General features: G+C 37.2%; 1 protein-coding gene across 1 annotated transcript in view; it reads right to left on the reverse strand.

The window, feature by feature from the left end:
• The window catches only part of LOC140448003 (motile sperm domain-containing protein 2-like), a 105,836-nt gene that overhangs the window by 50,097 nt on the left and 33,943 nt on the right, over positions 1-21,796 (reverse strand). Inside the window, exon 2 of the mRNA XM_072541039.1 lies at positions 4,060-4,203. Coding sequence (XP_072397140.1) covers positions 4,060-4,203 — 144 coding nt within the window. The remainder of the gene's footprint in view (positions 1-4,059; positions 4,204-21,796) is intronic.

Raw genomic sequence — 21,796 nt, forward strand, 5'->3', positions numbered from 1 at the left:
CAAAAAAATGGTGCCCCAATGGGCACTAATCCCCACTATCTCCAGTAATTGCCAATATCTTTATGGAAAACTTCGAGACCCGAGAACTATCTATATCAATGCTCAAACCTACATGTTGGCTACGATATGTTGACGATACATTCGTCATTTGGCCCCATGGCAAGGATGCTTTGGTGTCTTTTCAAACCCATCTGAATGGTATACATCCTAGTATCCAGTTCACCATGGAGGTGGAAACTGATTCATCCCTACCGTTTCTCGACGTTATCATAAAGAAAAACCAATCCCAAGGTTTTCATCACTCTGTTTATCGAAAACCCACCCACACCAATCGTTACTCGCATGTCAATTCTCATCATCCCCCTTCACAAATTAATTCAGTCATTACTACGCTTGTCTACAGATCAATACGCCTTCGCGATGGTGCAAGTAGACCCGCTGAGCTCTCTGGTTTAAAACAAGACCTTATCCAAAACGGTTACCGCGAAAATCATATCAATAGGAGCATCCACAGACATCAAACTCCCACTCAATCTCAACCCAAAGACTCAGACCCTCATCATACGAAAGCTTTCCTTCCTTACACCAAAGGTATCACTGACAAAATCGACAAAATTATAAAATCAACAGAAATAAAGACAATATTTACCTCCCAACAAAAACTTTCATCTCTTGTCCGATCAATCAAAGACAACATTCCCAATGAACAATACGGAGTTTATGAAATTCCTTGCGCAGACTGCCCCCGATGCTATATAGGCCAAATAAATCGTAGAATCCAAAATAGGATTTATGAACATTCCGTTTCTGTTCGCAATCCCCACTCAATTTCAGCTCTAGGTCTACATCATCTTCATACAGGTCACAAAATTGATTTTGAAAACTCCAAAACCATAGCCCCGATTCGTTTCTATAAACCAAGAATTATCCGAGAAGCCATAGAAATTGAAAAAAGGCCAAATTGTCTCAATAAAAGAGATGGCGGTATACGGTTACTTTTGCATATTTTGTTAATTACATATTGTTATCACCAAATTTATCAAAAGCAGTTGTTACATACTTGTATCAAAGAGTGTCTTAGGAAAACGTTACTTCCTTGGTCTATTAAGATTTTTTAACATTTTATATTTCTATATTAACCGCAACAGTTAAGATAATAAAATCAAGAGACGATACCGACTAAGTTCCCTTCGCTCGAGAATAGCACGTCACTAAATGATGCGCAGCAGGGAGAGTTGGAGAATATTTATTTGTTTTCCCCGTCTCTCAAACAAAACATATTATTTCATCTTTGTTAGTGATCGACAGGTCGTGAAGTGCAAAATGTAGATTCCCTTGTCGGCTAATTCATCAATATGTCTGCTTTGTATATTGTAGAAAGCACAGTAGGCAAATATCTGAATTTTAGTTTCGCCAAGTAAGAAATCTTAAGATTTCTACTATGATTGTTATTATGGCTTTGTAACGTCTCATCATTCAATCTTCGCTTATCCACTGCTGGACATAGATCTCCCTCATAATTTTCCATCTATTTCGATCTTGTGCCTCTTGCATCCAATTCCTATGACAACGTTTTAGATCGTCAGTCCAACGTGTTGGTGGACGACCTCTACTTCGGTAGGCATCATCTCTTGGTCTCCATTCCAGTATCCGCTTTGTCCATCTATTGTCTGTCATTCGAGCCACGTGACCTGCCCAGTTCCATTTTAGTGTTGCTACTCTCTCTACTGCATCAGCCACTCCTGTTCTTTGTCGTAGCTGGCGATTTGGGATCTTGTCTCGTAGTGAAACGCCCAACATAGCACGCTCCATCGCCCTTTGACACACACGGATCTTTTGAACTGTTCTCCTTGTCATGGTCAACTTTTCGGCACCGTAAGTTAACACTGGCAAAACACACTGATTAAACGTTTTTCTTTTAAGGCATATTGGTATATCAGACGATTTGAAAATATGGTTCAGCTTGCCGAAGGCTGCCCAAGTCAGTCTTATACGACGTAGAAGCTCAACGGTTTGGTTATCTTTTCCTATGCGAATCTCATGACCTAGGTATTTATAGGCCATTACCTGGTCTATGGATCTTGTTCCTACGCATATATCTTCGCTGACTACAAGATGTGTCATCATCTGGGTTTTAGATATATTTATTTTCAATCCCCCTTCTAGCGAGGAAAGGTAGAGCTGATTTAAAAGTTCTTTGGCCTCATCTATCCCATCAGCTATTAGTACAATATAATCTGCAAACCTTAGATGGCTAAGCTTTTCTCCGTTTATGTTTATGCCCTTGTCGGTCAGTTTTGCCCTTTTACATATATATTCCAAAAGAGTATAGAACAGTTTCGGCGATATGGTGTCCCCCTGGCGTACTCCATGTTGTATCGGGAATTTCTGGGTTTGACGATCACCCACTCTAACACTGGCTGTTACGTTTTGGTATATATGTTTAATTATATTTATATACCGATAGTCAATTCGGCATTCTGTCAAGGCTTCCAACATTTTTTGTTGATTTACGGTGTCGAATGCCTTTTCATAGTCGACAAATATTAAAGCTAGTGGTTTATTATATTCAGTGCATTTTTCTATAAGATTTTTTATTACCAGTAGGTGATCGTTTGTTCCATAGCCTTTTCTAAAACCCGCCTGTTGTATGGGCTGATAAAATTCCAATTTATTTTCTAGTCGTTTCGTAATTATTTTTGTAAATAGTTTATAAATATGTGAAAGTAGACTTATGGGCCTGTAATTCCTGAGGTCGGTAGCATCCCCTTTTTTATGAAGTATGATAATTTCTGCGTTATACCACTGGGTTGGTGTTATTGCTTCCTGCAAACATCTAGTGAACAGTTTGGCAAGGACCTGCCATAATCTTTTTCCAGCCACCTTCAAGGCATCTGCCACTATTTCATCGCCTCCGGGGGACTTATTGTTTTTCATTTCTTGCACTGACCTTCGAACTTCATTGGGTGTTACGTCCGGTAAAATTTCAGATCCCTGATTGATTATCTTTGGTAATGATCCACTCCGGTTACATTGCTGTTCTTTGTATAGTTGTCTATAAAAACTCTCTATCGTATTCATAATTTGAATTCTATCCTCAATGACTTGCCCCTGCTCATTTCTTAATTTGTGGACGTTTTTTCTTCCAATGGACATGCTCTGTCTGAGTACTTTCAAGCTTTTGTTTTCTTCTATTACTCTAGTTATTTCCATCGTATTGTATCGTCTCAGATCTTTTCTAACTTCCTTTTTAATTTTCTTATTCAAAATTCTTAGTTCATTTTGGTTATGATCCTGATTTTCCCTAAGTTTTCTTCTTTCCTCTAGAAGATGTTTTGTGTTGTGGCTTAATTTTTTGTTATTATTTTCAGGACGAGGACAGTATTTCTTTTCAGCTTCTTTCAATATTTGGGTAATATTATTGTTCATTTCATTGATGCTGATATTCTCTAAGTCGTGTGTATCCAAACTAGTCTTAATATTTTCTTCGTAAAGTGTTATTTCTTCTGGGAACAGCCACCTTCCACTTTTCTTTTTGAGGATCATTTTTGTTCTTTCAACTTCAGTGTTAAAAGTGGTTTTTGCTCTAACTAGTCTATGGTCGCTCCCTGTTGAAAATTTATTCAATACTGTTACATCCTGAACAATATCTTTCCGATTTGATATTATGAAATCAATCTCATTTTTTGTTCTTTGGTTCGGACTCTTCCATGTCCACTTACGTTGGGGTTTCTTTCCGAAGAATGAGTTCATCACAAAGAGATTTTCGTTTTGTAACGTCTATATATTATTATTTTTATAATTATTATTTTAGACGGAAGATATTTATTTTCAATCCTAAGCTTCTCCATAAGTCGCTCTGAGGAGACTTAATAAGGTCAAAATACGTATAAACGGATGGTAGGAGCCTTGCAATGAAATTAAATATCAAACGTCTTTCTGCTCTATCTTTTTTCTTTCGTAAAATGAATTGTGTTCCATATAGGCATTAAAAACTAGCCGAATCTGTATACAACGCATTAAGAGGATAAAAGATAATTGAAAATTAAAAACATTTACCATTGACTTTTTGTTCTTTCCTCCACGTTATTGACGACCACATCATATCGCGGGTTTTTTCTGGATTTTTCTCTTGATGTAAATAAAATCTCCGTAGCCAGTCATCATCGGTTTTTATCCTTTGTAAATCTTTAGGATGAATACCTGAAAACATAAAATGTTAGGATCTTAATCTTAAATAATATTATTATATCAATGTAAATTGTAAAAATCAAAATTACCTGTATCAGTATTAATAAAATTACAAATGAACCATTATAGTATCAAACGTACTTTAAAAAGCCTATTAATTTAATAATTGTTTTAATGATAAAATAATAATATTTAATTATACGTTATATGTATTACATTTTCTTTATTACCGTATTACCGTAAAAAATTAATCGAATACATAATTATTAATTAACGGTAGCAAGCAAGATTTGGATGACCTTAAAAAAGCATAATTTATTTAAACTTTCTAATTATGTATGTGCAATATACGGAATAATTTTATAAAATTGTTAAAATTTCTAAAAAAAACTTGATAACTTTTTAATTGTATGGGTTTTCAGACAAATTTTTAGACGATCCATATAAACGTATAATACATATATATATATATATATATATATATATATATATATATATATATATATATATATATATATATATATATATATATATATATATATTCGTCAATCCAATATATAAACTAAGGAATACTCGAAGAGTGGTGGGTTTTTCGGTCAAAGTGGAGAAATAAAAGACAAAGAAGGTGGCTACTTCATCTATTTATTGAAGACGTTTCGTTTCCTAGTCAAGAAGCATGATCAGTTCATCTAAAAAGAACAATATGAAAAACCAAACATCCATGGAAAAGTTATTATAAGTGGGTTACCTTAAAAAGATATGTAGCAGTCAAAGATATAAAATGTGTAAAGAAGCTTATGATAATGGACATTAAATATTATGTTGTATAGACAATTAATTGAACTGAATACAGTTTACAAATTCACTCAACTTAGCACAGCAAAAGACATGTGGTAATGGTACATGTATATAAAAAATATGTGAAAAAACTTAAGTAAAAAACATTAATTTATAGAGAACCAAAAAGATCATATGATGCACTTCCAACAGTATATAATTATTTAAATTTGATTTTAACTTTAGGTAACATTATTAAAATTGAATTATAGATATTTAAAAAAATATATAATGAAGTTACCACCACTCTTAAGCTTCTCAGTCGCTGTCGGTGAAATACGACCAGAAATTTAGGTACCACGCCGAACGAGAAAAGACAGTAACCTTGAGATCAAAAAAGGACATAACAGCAAGGCATTTTTTAAAAGTTAATGTTGTGGCAGAATAGCCAGCAACAGGTGAAGATTGATTCAACCTCCATCAGTCCAAGGTTCATACATTTGGAACTGAGAATAATATAGATTCTATGAATCTATTTTATTATAAAATTTTATTAAATTATTGTTGTGTGTGTTTAAGTATTGAACACATTTCCAAAACTGTCTTTTAACGATATTGCGTTCATTGCCAAGAATCTTAACTTCATTAAAGTCCACTTTGTGTTTAGTGTTAATAGCATGCTGGGCAAGAGCACAAGTATGCTTAGATAAGTTGATATCACTGCGGTGTGTCGTAAGACGCCCTCTCAGTGATCCCCCTGTCTGCCCGATGTAGCATGAGTGTGACTTATGTAACTGCATGCAGGTATTTTTAAAGCAGATTCTTTAGATCATATTTTTTGGCTTTTCTTTAGTAAACACTTGGGGTGTTGTTGTGGCTGTATCACCTAGGACAGATATCAATGTGCAATGAGATTGGAAAACCAATCTCCTATCCTTTGTATTGCCGATTTAGATTCGCGTAAGTAGTGTTTTCGAGGTCGTAGACTCATCAGGACAGGGAGATTGTTGTCGATGAAGGTTGGGACAATAAATGGGGTAAGAAAGGACAAGATGCTTTGAGGAGGCTTAGAGTCCCAGTGTCACCGCACCGAATTGTCTTCAAATTTCTTATGGATGGATTTAACGGGGATTTGAGTAAAAGTCTGATAGACCGTATTATTGTTGGCTGACATTGGTAAGAGCTTGGCTAAACACATTGTAAGCTATCTCGTTACAATATTATGTGACATCGTTCCATGTTCGAAGTGAAGTTGTAAGGAGGGGACTGTTTCGTATTATTAACGGGCTGGGTTTTCCGGGATATGGTTGGGGGACTTTTCGGACAGAGCATTTTGGTGAGTAGGCTGGGTGATCTTTAGTGGGCTCCTATGTTAAGTTTTTGCAGCATCTCGAACAGTACTTTTGAATAGGAATAGTATTATTTTGATTTTGTGACCTCGCAATGTAGTCCCTCTCCATCGATAATTCCTGACCAGTATTACAAAAACTATAATATTCAAAACTTTCAATACAAAAAGGCCAATCTTCTTGTATGAATGGTTGCCGATTTCTTAATTTTAATTTCGAGCTTATCTCCAAATCAGTTTAAATTAAAACGGCCAACGTGCACATAGAACTGCTCACTCTACTTAACTGACGGGCCAATATGCAGTGAGCATTGGACTTTCGCCTTTTTATTCTTAAGTTATTGGAAATTGGCCTTTACAAAAACATAACCTTAAAAAAATTGTTGTTGTAATGACCGGTGAAGCCCTTTTGTGTTTTATTTTAAATAAGTTTACTGCAAGTAAAGCAAAAAATGTATTCAAGAAAGCAAAAAAAATGTATTCAAGTCGAACCAAAAGGCTCTTGTCTTTAATTAAAGATTCTGGACAAGTTGGTGATAGAAATAGAAACGAAAATGGTAAGTACTAAAATAAAATAGATATGCAAATTGCGTTATTTGATTTATATAAAAAATGGGTTTAGGTCATTCTACTGAAGAATCCATATCAACTTCTTTTACCCAGCCTGATTGTAGTAATGCTGCTGTTTTTGTAGAAATGATCCCACAAGATGTTGACAAGCAATTTCAGGCATCTGACAATATTGCGATGGACTCGGCGATGGATCAGTCAAGAAACTCTATAGAAGGTCCAATAGGTAGCCTAGATACCAATGTAGTTTTTGAAAATATGGTAGATAATTCTTAAATTACCTAAATTGTTGCAATCTTTAATAGTTACTGGTTTAATAATAAAGTAATAAGTTTTATTACCTTGCTATTGTATATTTTGTACCTATGTATAACGCTTAGGTGGTTATAGTTTTAAAATGTTTCATTTCTTTTAGAATATTCCGCCGTTAATTTCAATGAGTTTGCTTGAAGAACAACTTAATGAAACGTATGAAAGCAATCGACCGAGGTAAGACAAGGAGACACAATATCTCCAAAATTATTTATAGCTGCCCTAGAAGATATCTTTAAGTCAACAGACTGGGAAAATAAGGGAATCCCTATTAACGGAAGATACTTGAACCATCTTAGATACGCAGATGATGTAGTACTAATATCCGACACGTGGAATGCACTGAATACGATGTTTGAGGAGCTACACACAGAATCCCTAAAAAGAGGACTGAAAATGAATTTCAGCAAAACTAAACTAATGTCAAACAAAATGACAAACCTATGATAAACATCCAAGGGACAGAGATAAACTAAGTAAGCAAAGAAAATCAGACTACCGGAATAAGCAGACGTGTAAAAATGGGATGGGCAGAATTCGGAAAGCTCTCATATGTACTTAAAAATAAAAACATATCTCAAAGACTGCGAACCAAAGTGTTTAATTCCTGTATCCTACCTGTACTTACATATGGAGCTTAAACCTGGAAAAGTTGAGAAAAACTCAGAGAGCTATGGAACGAAAGATGCTGGGTATCTCACTCAAAGACCATAAAACCAATGAAGACATTCGTAATAGAACAAAAGTAAAAGATGCTGTCGAACAAGCAGCTAAACTGAAATGGAAATGGGCTGGACATAACGAACGTCTTAAGGATGGCCGATGGAATAAAGAAATCGGGAATTGGCGGCCATATGAAGCCAAAAGACCACGAGGAAGACAATGCGTAAATGCGCTGGACCGACGATATTAAAAGAACTGCAGGACCAATGTGGAAACGTCATACAAACAACAGATGAATGGCGGGAGTTAGGAGAGGCGTATAACGTATGGTCCTAAAGTTTTGGGAAAAATTTCAAAAGCATATAACTCTGACCACAATAATCTTATATTTTTATTAAATTATTCAACAATTTAACTTAACTATACTTATTATAAATCAAAATTCAAATGACAGACAAGGGACCATTATTTTCGATTTGCCTAATAATTCCCCTGACACGTTGCATCATCCTTTGGACGACCTCGGCGTCAATTTCTCTAATTTTTGTATATACGCAGCGTCTTAACTGTTCCTGATTTTGTGCTTCCCATCCGTTATTATAGACTTTCCGACTTAATATTGCCCAGAACTCTTCAATTGGAAGAGCCTGAGGTAGGTTGGGGGGATTGTCTGCTTTCGGTACAAAGGTAATGTTGTTAGTTTCGTACCAGTCCCTTATGATCCTCGCGTAATGACATGAAGCAAGATATGGCCAAAAGACTATTTGATCATTTGCATGATGTGTGTTCACAAACTGAAGCAATTTAGAGAGACATCTTTGAATATAAATATTTACGTTTAAGGCTTCGCCTCGAACAACACCAATGTAGGGCTGTGAGATAAAGCCAGCCTCAGAAATTGCACACCATACCAAAATTTTGTCCTCAAATTTTTTCTTCCTTTTGAATTTTATTTCATCAGGTACATTTTCGTAATCGTTCGTGTAAAACCCATAGTTACCCTTCATCTCAGAGTTGGACAAAGTAAAATATTTTTCATCGTCCATCACGATCAACGTGTTGACGAAATGCACTCGCCTTAACGCGCGGCAACATCTCGGAATTCTCTCTAATTGATCCTCTGTGTATTTTGGAGCTTTCCTTCTTTTCCGGTAGATAATATTGTTACTCGATAGGGTCCTGTATACTGTAGTCTTTCCAACATGAAATCTTCTGACCAGTTTTCGCTGTGAGACCCCAATTTTGTTCTTAGCTGCTTCAATCAGTCTTGCCTCTCTTATATGGTTCAAAATCCGCGGTCGGCCACTTTTACGCAAGTTAACACATGGTATCCCTTCTTCACATTCTCTGATTGTGCAATAAATTGTCGATTTGCTTATGTTTTGATCTCGATAAATATTAACAATATCTCGTTTCGACATTCGCCCAACCATATTATAAACATCTCGACGAATATCAATTTTATATGACATTTTGCAGAGCACAAACCAAAATATTCTGCTTTGTTTATTAAATGTCAATAACTGATAACATTTCAATTCCATGGCCTTCTTAGTTAAATGCATTTTGCTTCTCAATCAGACCACGTGAAATTTTTCCCAAAACTTTAGGACCATACGTTATTCGGCAATCCGAATAGACAGAAGGGCTTAAAAAAAAGAAAACAATCAACAAAATGAAAAAGCAAAAAAGCATGAACTTACTTTAAACGTAAGTGCTTACAACATACTAATTTGTGTCTTTAACATTCTTAAAAGCTTAAAAAACTTTTTTTCCACTTACATTGTTGTCTTAATTTTTTTAGGAATCAGAAAGTAGCGAGGACGTTTCTGATGATCAAGATCTTAATTATAGTCCAGATGAAAACGATAGCGAAGAGGATGAGCATATTTTAAGTTACAGTGGAAAAAAATAAATCAAGGAAACGAGTGAAACGTATTCAAGATTGGCTAAAGCTAGAGCTAAAGTAGTACAGTCAGCATGCTACTTTAGGCGAAAGTGTTATGATAAGATTGATAATGCTCAAAGACAGAATATATTTTCGCGACTTTACCAATTAAGTAGACACGCTCAAGATCAAGTATTAGCGGAAAGTGTGGAAGAAAAACTCAAAGATAGGCTAAGGCTAGCACCAGAGAAAATGGAAAGCAGGAGATCTTTTTCTAGGAAACATTTTTTAAAAGATTCTATCGGAAATTGAACAGAAGTTTGTCAAAGCATATACTTAAGTACCTATGGCATTTCTATTAAAAAGATAAGAGTGATTGTAGAGAAAAAAAAAGGCCCATGGTAGGGTATGTTCACCAGATGAAAGAGGAATGCATAAAAACCAACCCAAAATTGTTGAACAGTTAAAAGATATTGTTCTCGATCACATAAGAAGTTTTCCAGTATATACCAACCACTATTCCCGTGAAAAATCTTCTAGGCATTATCTCAGCCCCGGTTTGAATATTTCAAGTATGTATAGACTTTATACTGAAAACTGCAAAGAAAGGAAAGTTGCTTCGCTCAAAGAATTTCAGTACAGAAAAATATTTAATCTTGCTTTTCATCATCTTGCAAATGATACATGTGCGAATTGGGATCGATTAAATCTTTGCCTTTCATTCATATTATAATAAAACAAACCTTACAGCAAATGAGGTACACGAAAAAATTCGTTTCGTATCGTTTTACAAAAGACTCAGGTCCAGAATTATATCTTTAGAAATTTGTGGGAATAGTGCTTGATCTGGCTATTATTCGAGCGATTTTCGTGAATGGTAATTTGGACTCTGTGAGGCTAGCCTCGATATCATCGTGGTTGAGTTCCCTGTTGATTTCAGTTATGAATAGGTGATGAATTGTCTGGAGGTTTTTAAGAGCTGGTTAAGAGGAGATTTCTGACTGTTTCGGGTCACACTGGGGGAGAGGACTTTTCAATCTCCGATGGTGTTGCGGATTCCGTTTTTTTAATTCTCAGACCTTGATACTGTGGTATGTATAGAAATTTTCCACCTGTTCTTAGGAAATTTCTAGATTGGTTTGAAAGAGCTCGTTAGCTTTGATAATATGGTAGAATTTGCGGTGATGGCAAATATTCGTGTAAACTCTGAATGTATACGATATTACAAAATTAAATATAAATAAATTTGTCTGTTAAGATAACAGCGTCAATTAACAATTTCCGTTAATTGCTTGTCTAAATATGAACAAAGTACATATAAAAATACAGTTTATAACAATAATTTCGTTCGACCAATATATTTAATGCACACTCTCCACAACCAGCAGTATTAAAGAAAATTAACTCTCCTATCAAAGCCTCGCCTCTATTTAGAAATACTCATATGAAAAATGGCTCTTTAAGATAAATAAATCGATAGCCACATAACGATACGACAAAAATAGCATCTTTTATGTTTGACAAGAAATGGAAAAAATAAAGGAGTAGGAAAATCGATTGGATATAACTTCGTTTGTGATCTGAATATAGAAAAAAAATTTCATAGACTAATTTCATAAACTCTAACCACAAATAAATTCCTCTGTTTGTCTACACTGAAATATACGTTTGCATACCGATTAAACAAAATTTAACCTAAATTAACCCTTACGTGCCGACGCGTAGTCTACCAGACTACGGCTGTTTTAAGACTGTAATATCTACCGTAATTAATAAAATATTTAGTTTTCCGTCAGTATACTCTCAAACAGCATTAAAACAAACGTATTTACCAAGTATTAAAAATAGATCTCGAACTGAACCGAAATTATTCGACAATAAAAGTTAGGAGTAATCTGTCAGACAATACATCAGTATAAGAGTAACTATTGTTACGATAATTATCCTGGCCTAAAATAACCGTAAATATTATGACTAATGTGTTCTGTTTTTAGATTTTACGAGAGTATTCTATTAGCCGGCAGAAATTTACCTGAATGGACCTTCCAGAAACGGTCGAGCCGATGTAAAAAATACCCGTTTGCCTTACCGTTATAATTTCGCCGCAAATCGAGAAGGCTGTTCGATGATTCTAGCGTAAAGGCAATGGCATATATAAAGGACATTTGATTTGGAAGGAACAGTTAATTTCGGACGACGCGCTCGCGATAAAATGTTACGTTCGCTTTTTAATAAATTATGTATGTTTAGTGAAAATAAATAAATATCAGTCATTGTGCTTTTTAATGAATTAAGATAAGAACAAGACATTATAAATTAAAGACTTAACAATTAATAAATTCACAACAAATGGTGTCAGAGTGAGATCGAACATAAATTAGACTTATAATAATAATACAAGTGTGATATAAAATAAATTGTGAAAATGGCTACGATTTATGAGCTGACAGTGACTAATTTAAGAAGACATCTTGAAGACAGAGAATTAGCTTCTACCGGAAAAAAGGCTGAGTTAGTCCAACGACTAAAGAACGCTTTGCTAGAAGAAGGACTAGATCCAGAGACTTATATATTTGAAGATGCTGTCCTCTCGTCGATTTCCAAAGTTTCCGGTGACATCGCATCATTAGAGAACAAAGTTTCCGGTGATATCGCATCATTAGAGAACAAAGTTTCTGGCGATATTTCGAAAGTTTCCGGCGACATCGCTTCTTTAGAAAGCAAAGTTTCTAACGAGATTTCTTCTCTGGAAAGCAAAGTTTCTGCTAACATCTCTAAAGTCACTTCTGAGATGTCTGCTCTTGACGATAGAGTGTCTTCGTTAAAAAACCAAGTTGCTGCCGATATGTTGGCCTTCGAAGAAAAGATATGGAAAGAGATGGAAAGGAAGATGGAGGAAACAGGGACAGCAGAGAGAGGAAACAATCCAATTAGAGTAGAGATAAAAGAAGACGAGACGAAATGTAAGTTGGAAACACGGCCGAAATTTGAAGGAAGTGGAAGTTCTGTGCATGTCAAAGTCCCAACTTTCGACGGAAAATCGTCATGGAACAACTACATGAAACAGTTCGAATCAGCTGCAAGAGCGAATGGATGGTCTGAAAAAGAAAAGGCTATAAACCTGACTATCGCCCTTCGAGGAGATGCCTTAGATGTGCTTCAGACCATAGCCGTAGAGGAGACCGATGATTTCGAACAACTGAAGAAGAGGTTAAATATGCGATATGGCCACGAACATTTGGAGCATGTATATCAGTCACAGCTTAAAAATCGTAGACAGAAGAAAGATGAGGCTCTTCAAGAATATGAGGTAGATATTGCCAGATTAGTACGATATGCTTATCCAACAGCTCCCGAAGACATGATGGAAAAATTGGCCGTTCAAACGTTTATTGATGGTCTTCGTGATCATGAAATGCAGAGAACACTGCGATTAGCTCGTCACAAGACGCTGGTTGATGTCTTATCCGCCGCCCTCGAATACGAGTCAGCTACGCAGGCCTCTGGAGGATACAGTAAAGTTAGGACTGTAAAAGAGGAAGGAGATGAAGATAAACTTGACCAGCTCGTTAATATGATGAAAATTATTACATGCAAGAAAACGAAGACCATAAAATCAAGAAACTCACCATCAGGAAAACCAGAACGAGTTGGCTTTAGGGGAGCAGCTTCGACCCGGAACTTTTCCAAAGACCCTCTTATACTAATAGCTTCTTTGAAATGTCGTGAGGATAGTGTATATGTAGATGGAGAAATAAATGGTAAAAGACATACGTTGTTGGTGGATACTGGAGCGACCAGAACCATTATACGTCCAACAGTTATAAACAGCCGAAAGAAACTGTTACCAACGAGGTTGCGACTTCGGACCGCTACAGGTGAAAATGCCAACATTCATGGAGAAATCCAGGTACAATTGGGAATTGGAGCAGAAAAGTTTGTCCATACTGTTATAGTTGCTGACATCGAAGAGGATGTTATATTAGGAATGGACGTAATGAATATGCATGGATTCCAATTGGATTTTAAGAATAAGGTAATCAAAGTTGGCAACGAGGAGGTATTTCTCCATCCACATAATGACAACACTGTGCAAGCAGCCATTAAAGAAGATACAGTCGTGCCTGCGAGAAGCGAAACGATCATAGTAGCGCGGCTACAGGGAATTGTGGACGAAGGGAGACCTGTTATGATGGAGCCTTGGAACCACGACGATGAGGTTGGCCGTGGAATCATAATTGGAAAGGAATTGGTGACTTCGGCTAAAGAAATTCCTGTGAGACTTATCAATGTCAACGACTACCCAGTGACCATAAAGAAAGAGACAAAAGTAGGAACTTGTGTACCTGTGACATCCATAATTCGTCAGGCGACAACATCTGATAATTCCAACGACAAATTCGACCAAATGGTTGCAGTTGCAGGACAGTCTCTAAATCAGATGGAGAAAAGGAAATTAAGGGAATTTCTTCGGCAGTATCGTGATATTTTCGTACCGAAAGGAGGAAAGACGGGAAGAACTACCGTTGTTAAGCATAAAATTGATACTGGTAATGCTAAGCCAATTCGTCAAACAGCTCGACGATTACCACAGGCGAAGAGAGAGGAAGCTGAAACGATTGTTCAGGAAATGAAGAAAGACGGGGTGATAGAACCTTCTACGAGTCCATGGGTCTCTCCGGTGGTCCTGGTTAAGAAGAAAGACGGAACGACGAGGTTCTGTGTGGATTACCGTTTGCTGAACAACGTTACCAAGAAAGATAGTTATCCTCTGCCTCGGATCGATGACACATTGGACACATTGGCTGGAAGTAAATTGTTTTCTACTTTAGATTTGAAGTCTGGATACTGGCAGGTAGAAATGGACCCAGTCGATAAAGAAAAGACAGCCTTCACCACAGGATCTGGATTGTGGCAATTCAACGTTATGCCATTTGGACTTTGTAATGCTCCTGCGACATTTGAGAGGCTTATGGAAAATGTGTTGAGAGGGTTATCTTGGAAAACATGCCTGGTTTATTTAGATGACATAATCGTCTTGGGGGAGACATTCGAAGATCATTTGAGGAATTTAGAAAACGTTTTTAATCGACTTAAAGCTGCCCAATTGATGCTAAACCCCAAGAAGTGCCAGCTATTTCAAGGTAAAGTCAATTATCTGGGTCATATAGTCAGTAAAGAAGGAGTGGCCGTGGATAAGGGAAAAATCGATTCCATTAAGGAATGGCCAAAACCAACTGACAAACATCAAGTGAGAAGTTTTCTTGGACTATGTACTTACTACCGGAGGTTTATTAAGAAGTTTGCAGATATCGCTAAGCCATTAACGCGACTTACAGAGGAAGCAAGAGAATACCGCTGGGATATAGACTGCCAAAATGCCTTTGAAACGTTGAAAAAGCATTTAATAACAGCACCAATTTTGGGGTATCCACTGCCAGAAGGAGAGTTCATCTTAGATACGGATGCAAGTAACGTGGGAATTGGAGGAGTGCTGTCTCAGATTCAAGGAGGACAGGAACGAGTCCTCGGATATTTTAGTAAAGTCCTTTCAAAACCTGAGCGGAATTATTGCGTCACGAGAAGAGAACTTCTAGCAGTAGTTAAATCAGTAGAGCACTTCTACCAATACCTCTATGGCAGAAAGTTTCTAATCCGAACCGACCATGCCGCCCTTAAGTGGTTGATGCAGTTTAAGAATCCAGAGGGTCAGATAGCCAGGTGGATCGAACGACTCCAAGAATACGATTTTAAGATTGAGCACCGAGCCGGAGTTAGCCACAGAAACGCTGATTCTCTTTCCAGAAGGCCATGCCCAGCAGAGTGTCCTCACTGCAACAAAACGGAATCCAAGGAAGCAGCAGTGCTAAGAACGACGATTGTCAACGACGACTGGACGCCTACTAAGATAAGGGAAGAACAAGAGAGAGATCCAGTTATACAGAAAATCCGAAAATGGAAAGAGGAAAACCGTCGACCACCTTGGCAGGAAATATCAAACCTATGCTCAGTAGTTAAGACGTATTGGGCCCAGTGGGACTCATTTATCATCGAAGATGGCTTGCTCAAACGAGTCCTGGAAAATGATGACGGTTCAGAGAAAAGAAGACAGTTGATGATCCCAAAGAGCAGAATAGCCGAAGTACTTCGTCAGTTACACGACAGTCCATCGGGAGGGCATTTTGGTGTAAGGAAAACCCTTCAGCGAATTCGGGAACGGTTTTATTGGATGAACAGTTCCGACGACGTAAAAGACTGGTGTAAGAAATGTACTATTTGTGCTACGAGTAACGGGCCTCACCGGAAAAGGAGAGCTCCTATGAGACAATATAATGTTGGAAGCCCGTTTGAAAGAATAGCTTTGGACATTGCAGGGCCATTTCCAGAAAGTGAAAATGGGGGCAAGTACATGTTGGTAGTAATGGATTACTTCACTAAGTGGGTCGAGATTTATGCACTTCCAGACCAGAAGGCCGCCACCGTTGCAGATAAGTTGATCCAAGAATATATCAGCCGATTTGGAGTGCCTTTGGAGATCCATAGTGACCAAGGCAGGAACTTTGAAAGTGATCTATTCCAAGGAATATGTGATAGACTAGGCATGAAGAAAACAAGAACTACCGCGTATCATCCGCAATCGGATGGTATGGTAGAACGAATGAATAGGACAGTTGGCAAGTATTTGACAAAGATGGTGTCCGATCATCAGCGAGACTGGGACCAATACCTTCCGTTCTTCACAATGGCCTACAGATCTGCTGTTAACGAATCAACGGGCCAGACACCAGCCAGAGTCCTATTCGGACGCGAAATGCGACTACCTTGTGATCTAGAATTTGGGTGTCGACCTGGAGAAGATGTAGCAGGTGAAGATTATGTGATCGAATTACGAAGAAGAATGGACGATGTACATGAGTTGGTCCGTTCCCACCTTCAGATCGCTAGCGACCGAATGAAGAAACGGTACGATACACAAGCCGAAAAGGGTTGCTTTAAGAAGAACGACAAAGTATGGCTGTATAATCCCAAGAAGCGAAAAGGTTGTTCTCCCAAATTGCAGCAGTTTTGGGAAGGTCCATACCTCATCATGGAGAAGATCAACGATGTCATCTACCGAATAAGCAAGATTCCGAGGGGAAAGCCGATGATAGTACACCATAACCGGCTGGCGTCTTTCGAAGGTGACCACGACGTAGATGAAGAAGTGGAAGTAAACCAAGTCCAAGACGTGTCTGACCTCACGTTTGAGGAATTCATGGGTGCCTATGGAGGTACCGGTAAAGCAAGACATGGTGTTACCACTGAAGAAAAGCAAGATCTACTCACGCTCCCCGATGACTACTCGCTGGCCCTTACCATCCCGGCCAGTATCAAAGACGCACCAGGGTTGGCATCCGTCTTTCGAAGGAAGTTTGGTCGAGTTACAGAACTTCAATGCCAGGTGCCAGCTCCCGGTAAAACCTTGAAACTCCAAGATGCATCACGTTACCTTTTCTACCTGGTAACAAAAGACACTGCCCGTGACCAACCTACCTACCGAGATGTGTGGGAAGCCTTACTTCAATTGAGAGAGCACGTACTAGAGTCCGACGTGCAAAAGTTAGCCATGCCAAAGTTGGAGTGCCGCCAATTAGATTGGAGGGTTATCCGAAATATGGTGGAGGAGATCTTTAAAGACACCGAAGTCCAGGCGTTAGTCTGTTGCAATCCGCATAGTTACTGGTGCGGAGAGAAAACCGTCCCTTGTCATTTTTATACAACTGGAAGTTGTAAAAGAGGGTCCAGTTGCCGATACCAGCATACAGTTCCGGTTTCAGTCCCGACAAGGTTCCAGGAGGAACCATCTTTTAAGAGGGGGGCAATGTTACGATAATTATCCTGGCCTAAAATAACCGTAAATATTATGACTAATGTGTTCTGTTTTTAGATTTTACGAGAGTATTCTATTAGCCGGCAGAAATTTACCTGAATGGACCTTCCAGAAACGGTCGAGCCGATGTAAAAAATACCCGTTTGCCTTACCGTTATAATTTCGCCGCAAATCGAGAAGGCTGTTCGATGATTCTAGCGTAAAGGCAATGGCATATATAAAGGACATTTGATTTGGAAGGAACAGTTAATTTCGGACGACGCGCTCGCGATAAAATGTTACGTTCGCTTTTTAATAAATTATGTATGTTTAGTGAAAATAAATAAATATCAGTCATTGTGCTTTTTAATGAATTAAGATAAGAACAAGACATTATAAATTAAAGACTTAACAATTAATAAATTCACAACACTATTATTAGACGTTGGTTACTTAGTGATAGTAGTAGAAGTGAAATAGAGAATGCAGAATATGATAGTGCTATCGAAAGTGAGCACGATACAGCATCGGAAATATCGGAAGAGAGTGACGAAGACGAAAATATTGAGGAAGATGACTCATTTAATCGAGGTAATATTTTCGGAAAAAATCGTTTTAAATGGGCGGCACAAGAAGTTGTACCTACACGAGGGAGAACTTTGAAACATAATATAGTTATATAACTTCCTGGTCTAAAGAATTCTGCTAGTGTGCTTGGAAATAATGGAATTTACTGTTTTCTACGGAGATGATTGAGAAAATTATTAACTGGACCAACGCTAAAATCTGTAGTTATCGGGAAAATACAAAAGAAACTGATAGAAGTGAAATTCGTGACACGGATTTGATTGAAATAAAAGCATTTTTGGGTATGCTAATTTATACTGACGTTTTTAACTCAAATCATGAGTGTATTCGTACCATTTTTGCTACGGACGGTACCGGAAGAGATATTTTTCGGTGTGTTTTGAGTAAAGATAGATTTGTGGTCCTGATAGCATGTCTTCGTTTTGATAATCCCAAAACCGAAAACAGCGTCAACAAGCTGATCCAACTGCTCCAATATCAGAAATATTTAAGAAGTTTGTATTAAATTGTCAAAATTTATATTTAGTTGGCCAGACTGTATGTGTCTATGAGATGCTAGTAAGCTTTCATATATGTAAGTAGTTAAGGGTTAAGTTGAAGTATGCGCAAAATACGTGACATTATGAACGTTATCAATGGCATTTCTTTTAAGAATGAACCGTGTATAACTGCGGTTTGAATGTCAGAAAAATTTATGTACGCGACAATTATTTGGCGGTCTTAAAACAAATGTAGAAGGCGTTTATCTTTATCGATTTGGTAACAGTATACCGTAGAATGGGGTGACTTTGATTCTATAAGGTGACTTTGATAAAACATGAATATTTTGTTTCAAGAGAGTATACAACCCAAATGTTTCGTCCGTTATGGTGGTTGTCTGAACTTGATTTCAGTGCACATGTTGATTCACTATAGCAGGTGTTTGTGGCCAATATCAAAAGTATACGGTTGTAAATTCACCATTGAAGTTTTTGTTTGAATTTGAAGATTTTATATTGTGTTACTAAATTTAAACATACAGCTCTTACAATAGAATTGCAGGTAATTTTGTGTATGTTGCCTTAATGTAGGTCTAGTTGTCACTATTTTAAAATATGTAACCTAACTTATTTCCGTAACTACTCCATGAAATTGAATGATTTCTTATCCGGGGTCACTTTGATACATTTTTCGGGGTGACTTTGATACTTTATTTCTTTTTATAGTTTGCTTAATGAAACTTCAAACCGTTAATTATTTTCAGGATTTCGTCATTATCTGCATGAAAAGAAAAAATGCCGCGAGTTTATAAACGAAAGTTGGGATCAAGAAGCTACAAGAACTTCTCTGACGAAACTCTTGAACATGCTCTGCTTCAAATAGTAAACGGAAACTTGTCTGTTAAAGCCGCTTCAGAAAGATTTAAAATTCCGTATGGTACTTTATATAATAAATACAAAGGGAAGCATGTGAAGAAGCCAGGGGGCCAAACTGCGTTGACGGAGCTGGAGGAAAAATCAATCGTGTCCTGCATTGTCAAATGTGCAGATTGGGGATTTCCATTATCGACGCTAGATGTACAACTTTTCACTAAGAGTTATTTAGAAAGAACTGGAAGAATTATCTCTAAATTTAAAAACGGGGTAAGTCCTGGTAACGACTGGGTAAAACTTTTTTTAGAGAGACATAGTCAGCAAATCTCTGAACGACTTGCGTCTAACATTACTAGAGCTCGGGCAGGTGTCACAAAAGAAACGATAGAATCATATTTCAATAATTTAAGAACAACTCTCTCAAATTGCCCTCCATCACACGTTTTCAATTACGATGAAACCAACGTTAGTGATGATCCGGGGAAAAGAAGATTGCTTTATAGAAGAGGGACCAAATATCCAGAACAAATCACTAATCATAGTAAAGCCGCCACATCAATAATGATGTGCGGTGCTGCTGATGGTACACTACTCCCTCCTTATATAATATATCGCAGCGAACATATGTGGGATGCATGGACATTAGGAGGTCCACAGGGCTCTCCTTGTTGTAGTAGTGGATGTTGCGCAAGAGGAGCTAGACATAACCGAACAAAAAAGGGTGGATGGAGGTAACTTGTTTTACAGACTGGTTTGAGACCATATTATTACCCCACGCAAGACGGCTGGAAGGTAAAAAAGTTATGATCGGCGACAACTTGGCGTCTCACTTTTCAGATCATGTTTTAGAATTGTGTGAATTGCACAATATTGAATTTGCGTGCCTTCCCAGTAATTCAACACACATATGCCAGCCTTTGGATGTGTCTTTTTTTAAACCCATGAAAGTCTCTTGGCGAAAAGTTTTGACGGAATTTAAATTGCGACACCCAAAAATTACTGGTGTACCTAAAGATCAATTTCCGTCGTTATTAAAAAAATGCTTGGAATTAATGGATCAGACAATTGCAAAAACTGAGTACAAATGTGGAGATTGTGAAAAAAGTGCAATTAAGAGAGTTTTGAAGAATGGGTTCGAGGCTTGTGGCATGGTCCCTTTCGATCCAAATAAAGTCTTGAGTAAGATTACACCAATCAACCATGATGTTGATTATGTAGAACCTCTGATTAACGACAGCCTCACAGACTATCTGATGAATAAGAAGTCCAAGATAGAAGTTACTAAACGGCAAAGTAAATAGAAACTTCATATCCAACCTGGTAAAAGTGTAAGTCGACATATAACGGCAGATGACAGCTCCTCCGATAGCGAGTTAAACAGCTATAATAGTGAAAGCGAAAATGAAATTGAAAATGAAGATTCTGTGGAGGACCAATCATATGAAGATGAGATGAATACAAAACCCTCCCTTGCTGAATTGAATGTTGGAACTTACGTGCTTGTAAAAATTATGTCAGGTAAACAAAAATGTAAAAATTACGTATATGCCGGAAGGATACAAGAGAAATTACCTTTTGACGAATACGAACTCATTGGACTTAAATCACTGGATGAGACCCATAAACATTTTAAAGTTGTGGAGACCGACGTTTTTAACGCTCCTTTCGATGATATCTTAGCAATTCTGAAGACCCCATCGGTTGAAACAAATGAAACAGCAACTACATGTACATTTCCTGGCAGAGTTGATGTTAAAGAAAAATAACTTTGATTTTGTTTCCGTTCAAAATACATTCTTTTGGCTTTTTTTACTATTTTATACTGTTTTACTAATTTGCTAAAATGTTTTTTACCTGAATAAAGTATTAGCTACCTGTAAAATTATTTATTATATACTAATTATTGTGCCTATAGCAGCTGTCAAAGTCACCCCAAAAATTAAAATTGAAATATCTAAAAATTTTCTTGATCGATTTAAAAATGGGTTGACATTGACACCATTACAGCTTTTATGCATCGTCCAAGCTATTTTAAAATAGGGTATCAAAGTGACCCCACATCAATGGGTGATTTTGATATACCATTACTTATTTTTTTTTGAGAAAATCCTCAATTTAAAGATATATATACTAACAGTATAAATTACATAAACATAAGATGCATCTCAATGGACATTTTTCCACATTTTTGGGATCACTCATTCAAAAGTTACGTAAGAAAATATAAAAAAAATTAACAAAGTCACCCCGTTCTACGG

Source organism: Diabrotica undecimpunctata, chromosome 8, assembly GCF_040954645.1.
Source record: "Diabrotica undecimpunctata isolate CICGRU chromosome 8, icDiaUnde3, whole genome shotgun sequence".
NCBI classification, from domain to species: domain Eukaryota; kingdom Metazoa; phylum Arthropoda; class Insecta; order Coleoptera; family Chrysomelidae; genus Diabrotica; species Diabrotica undecimpunctata.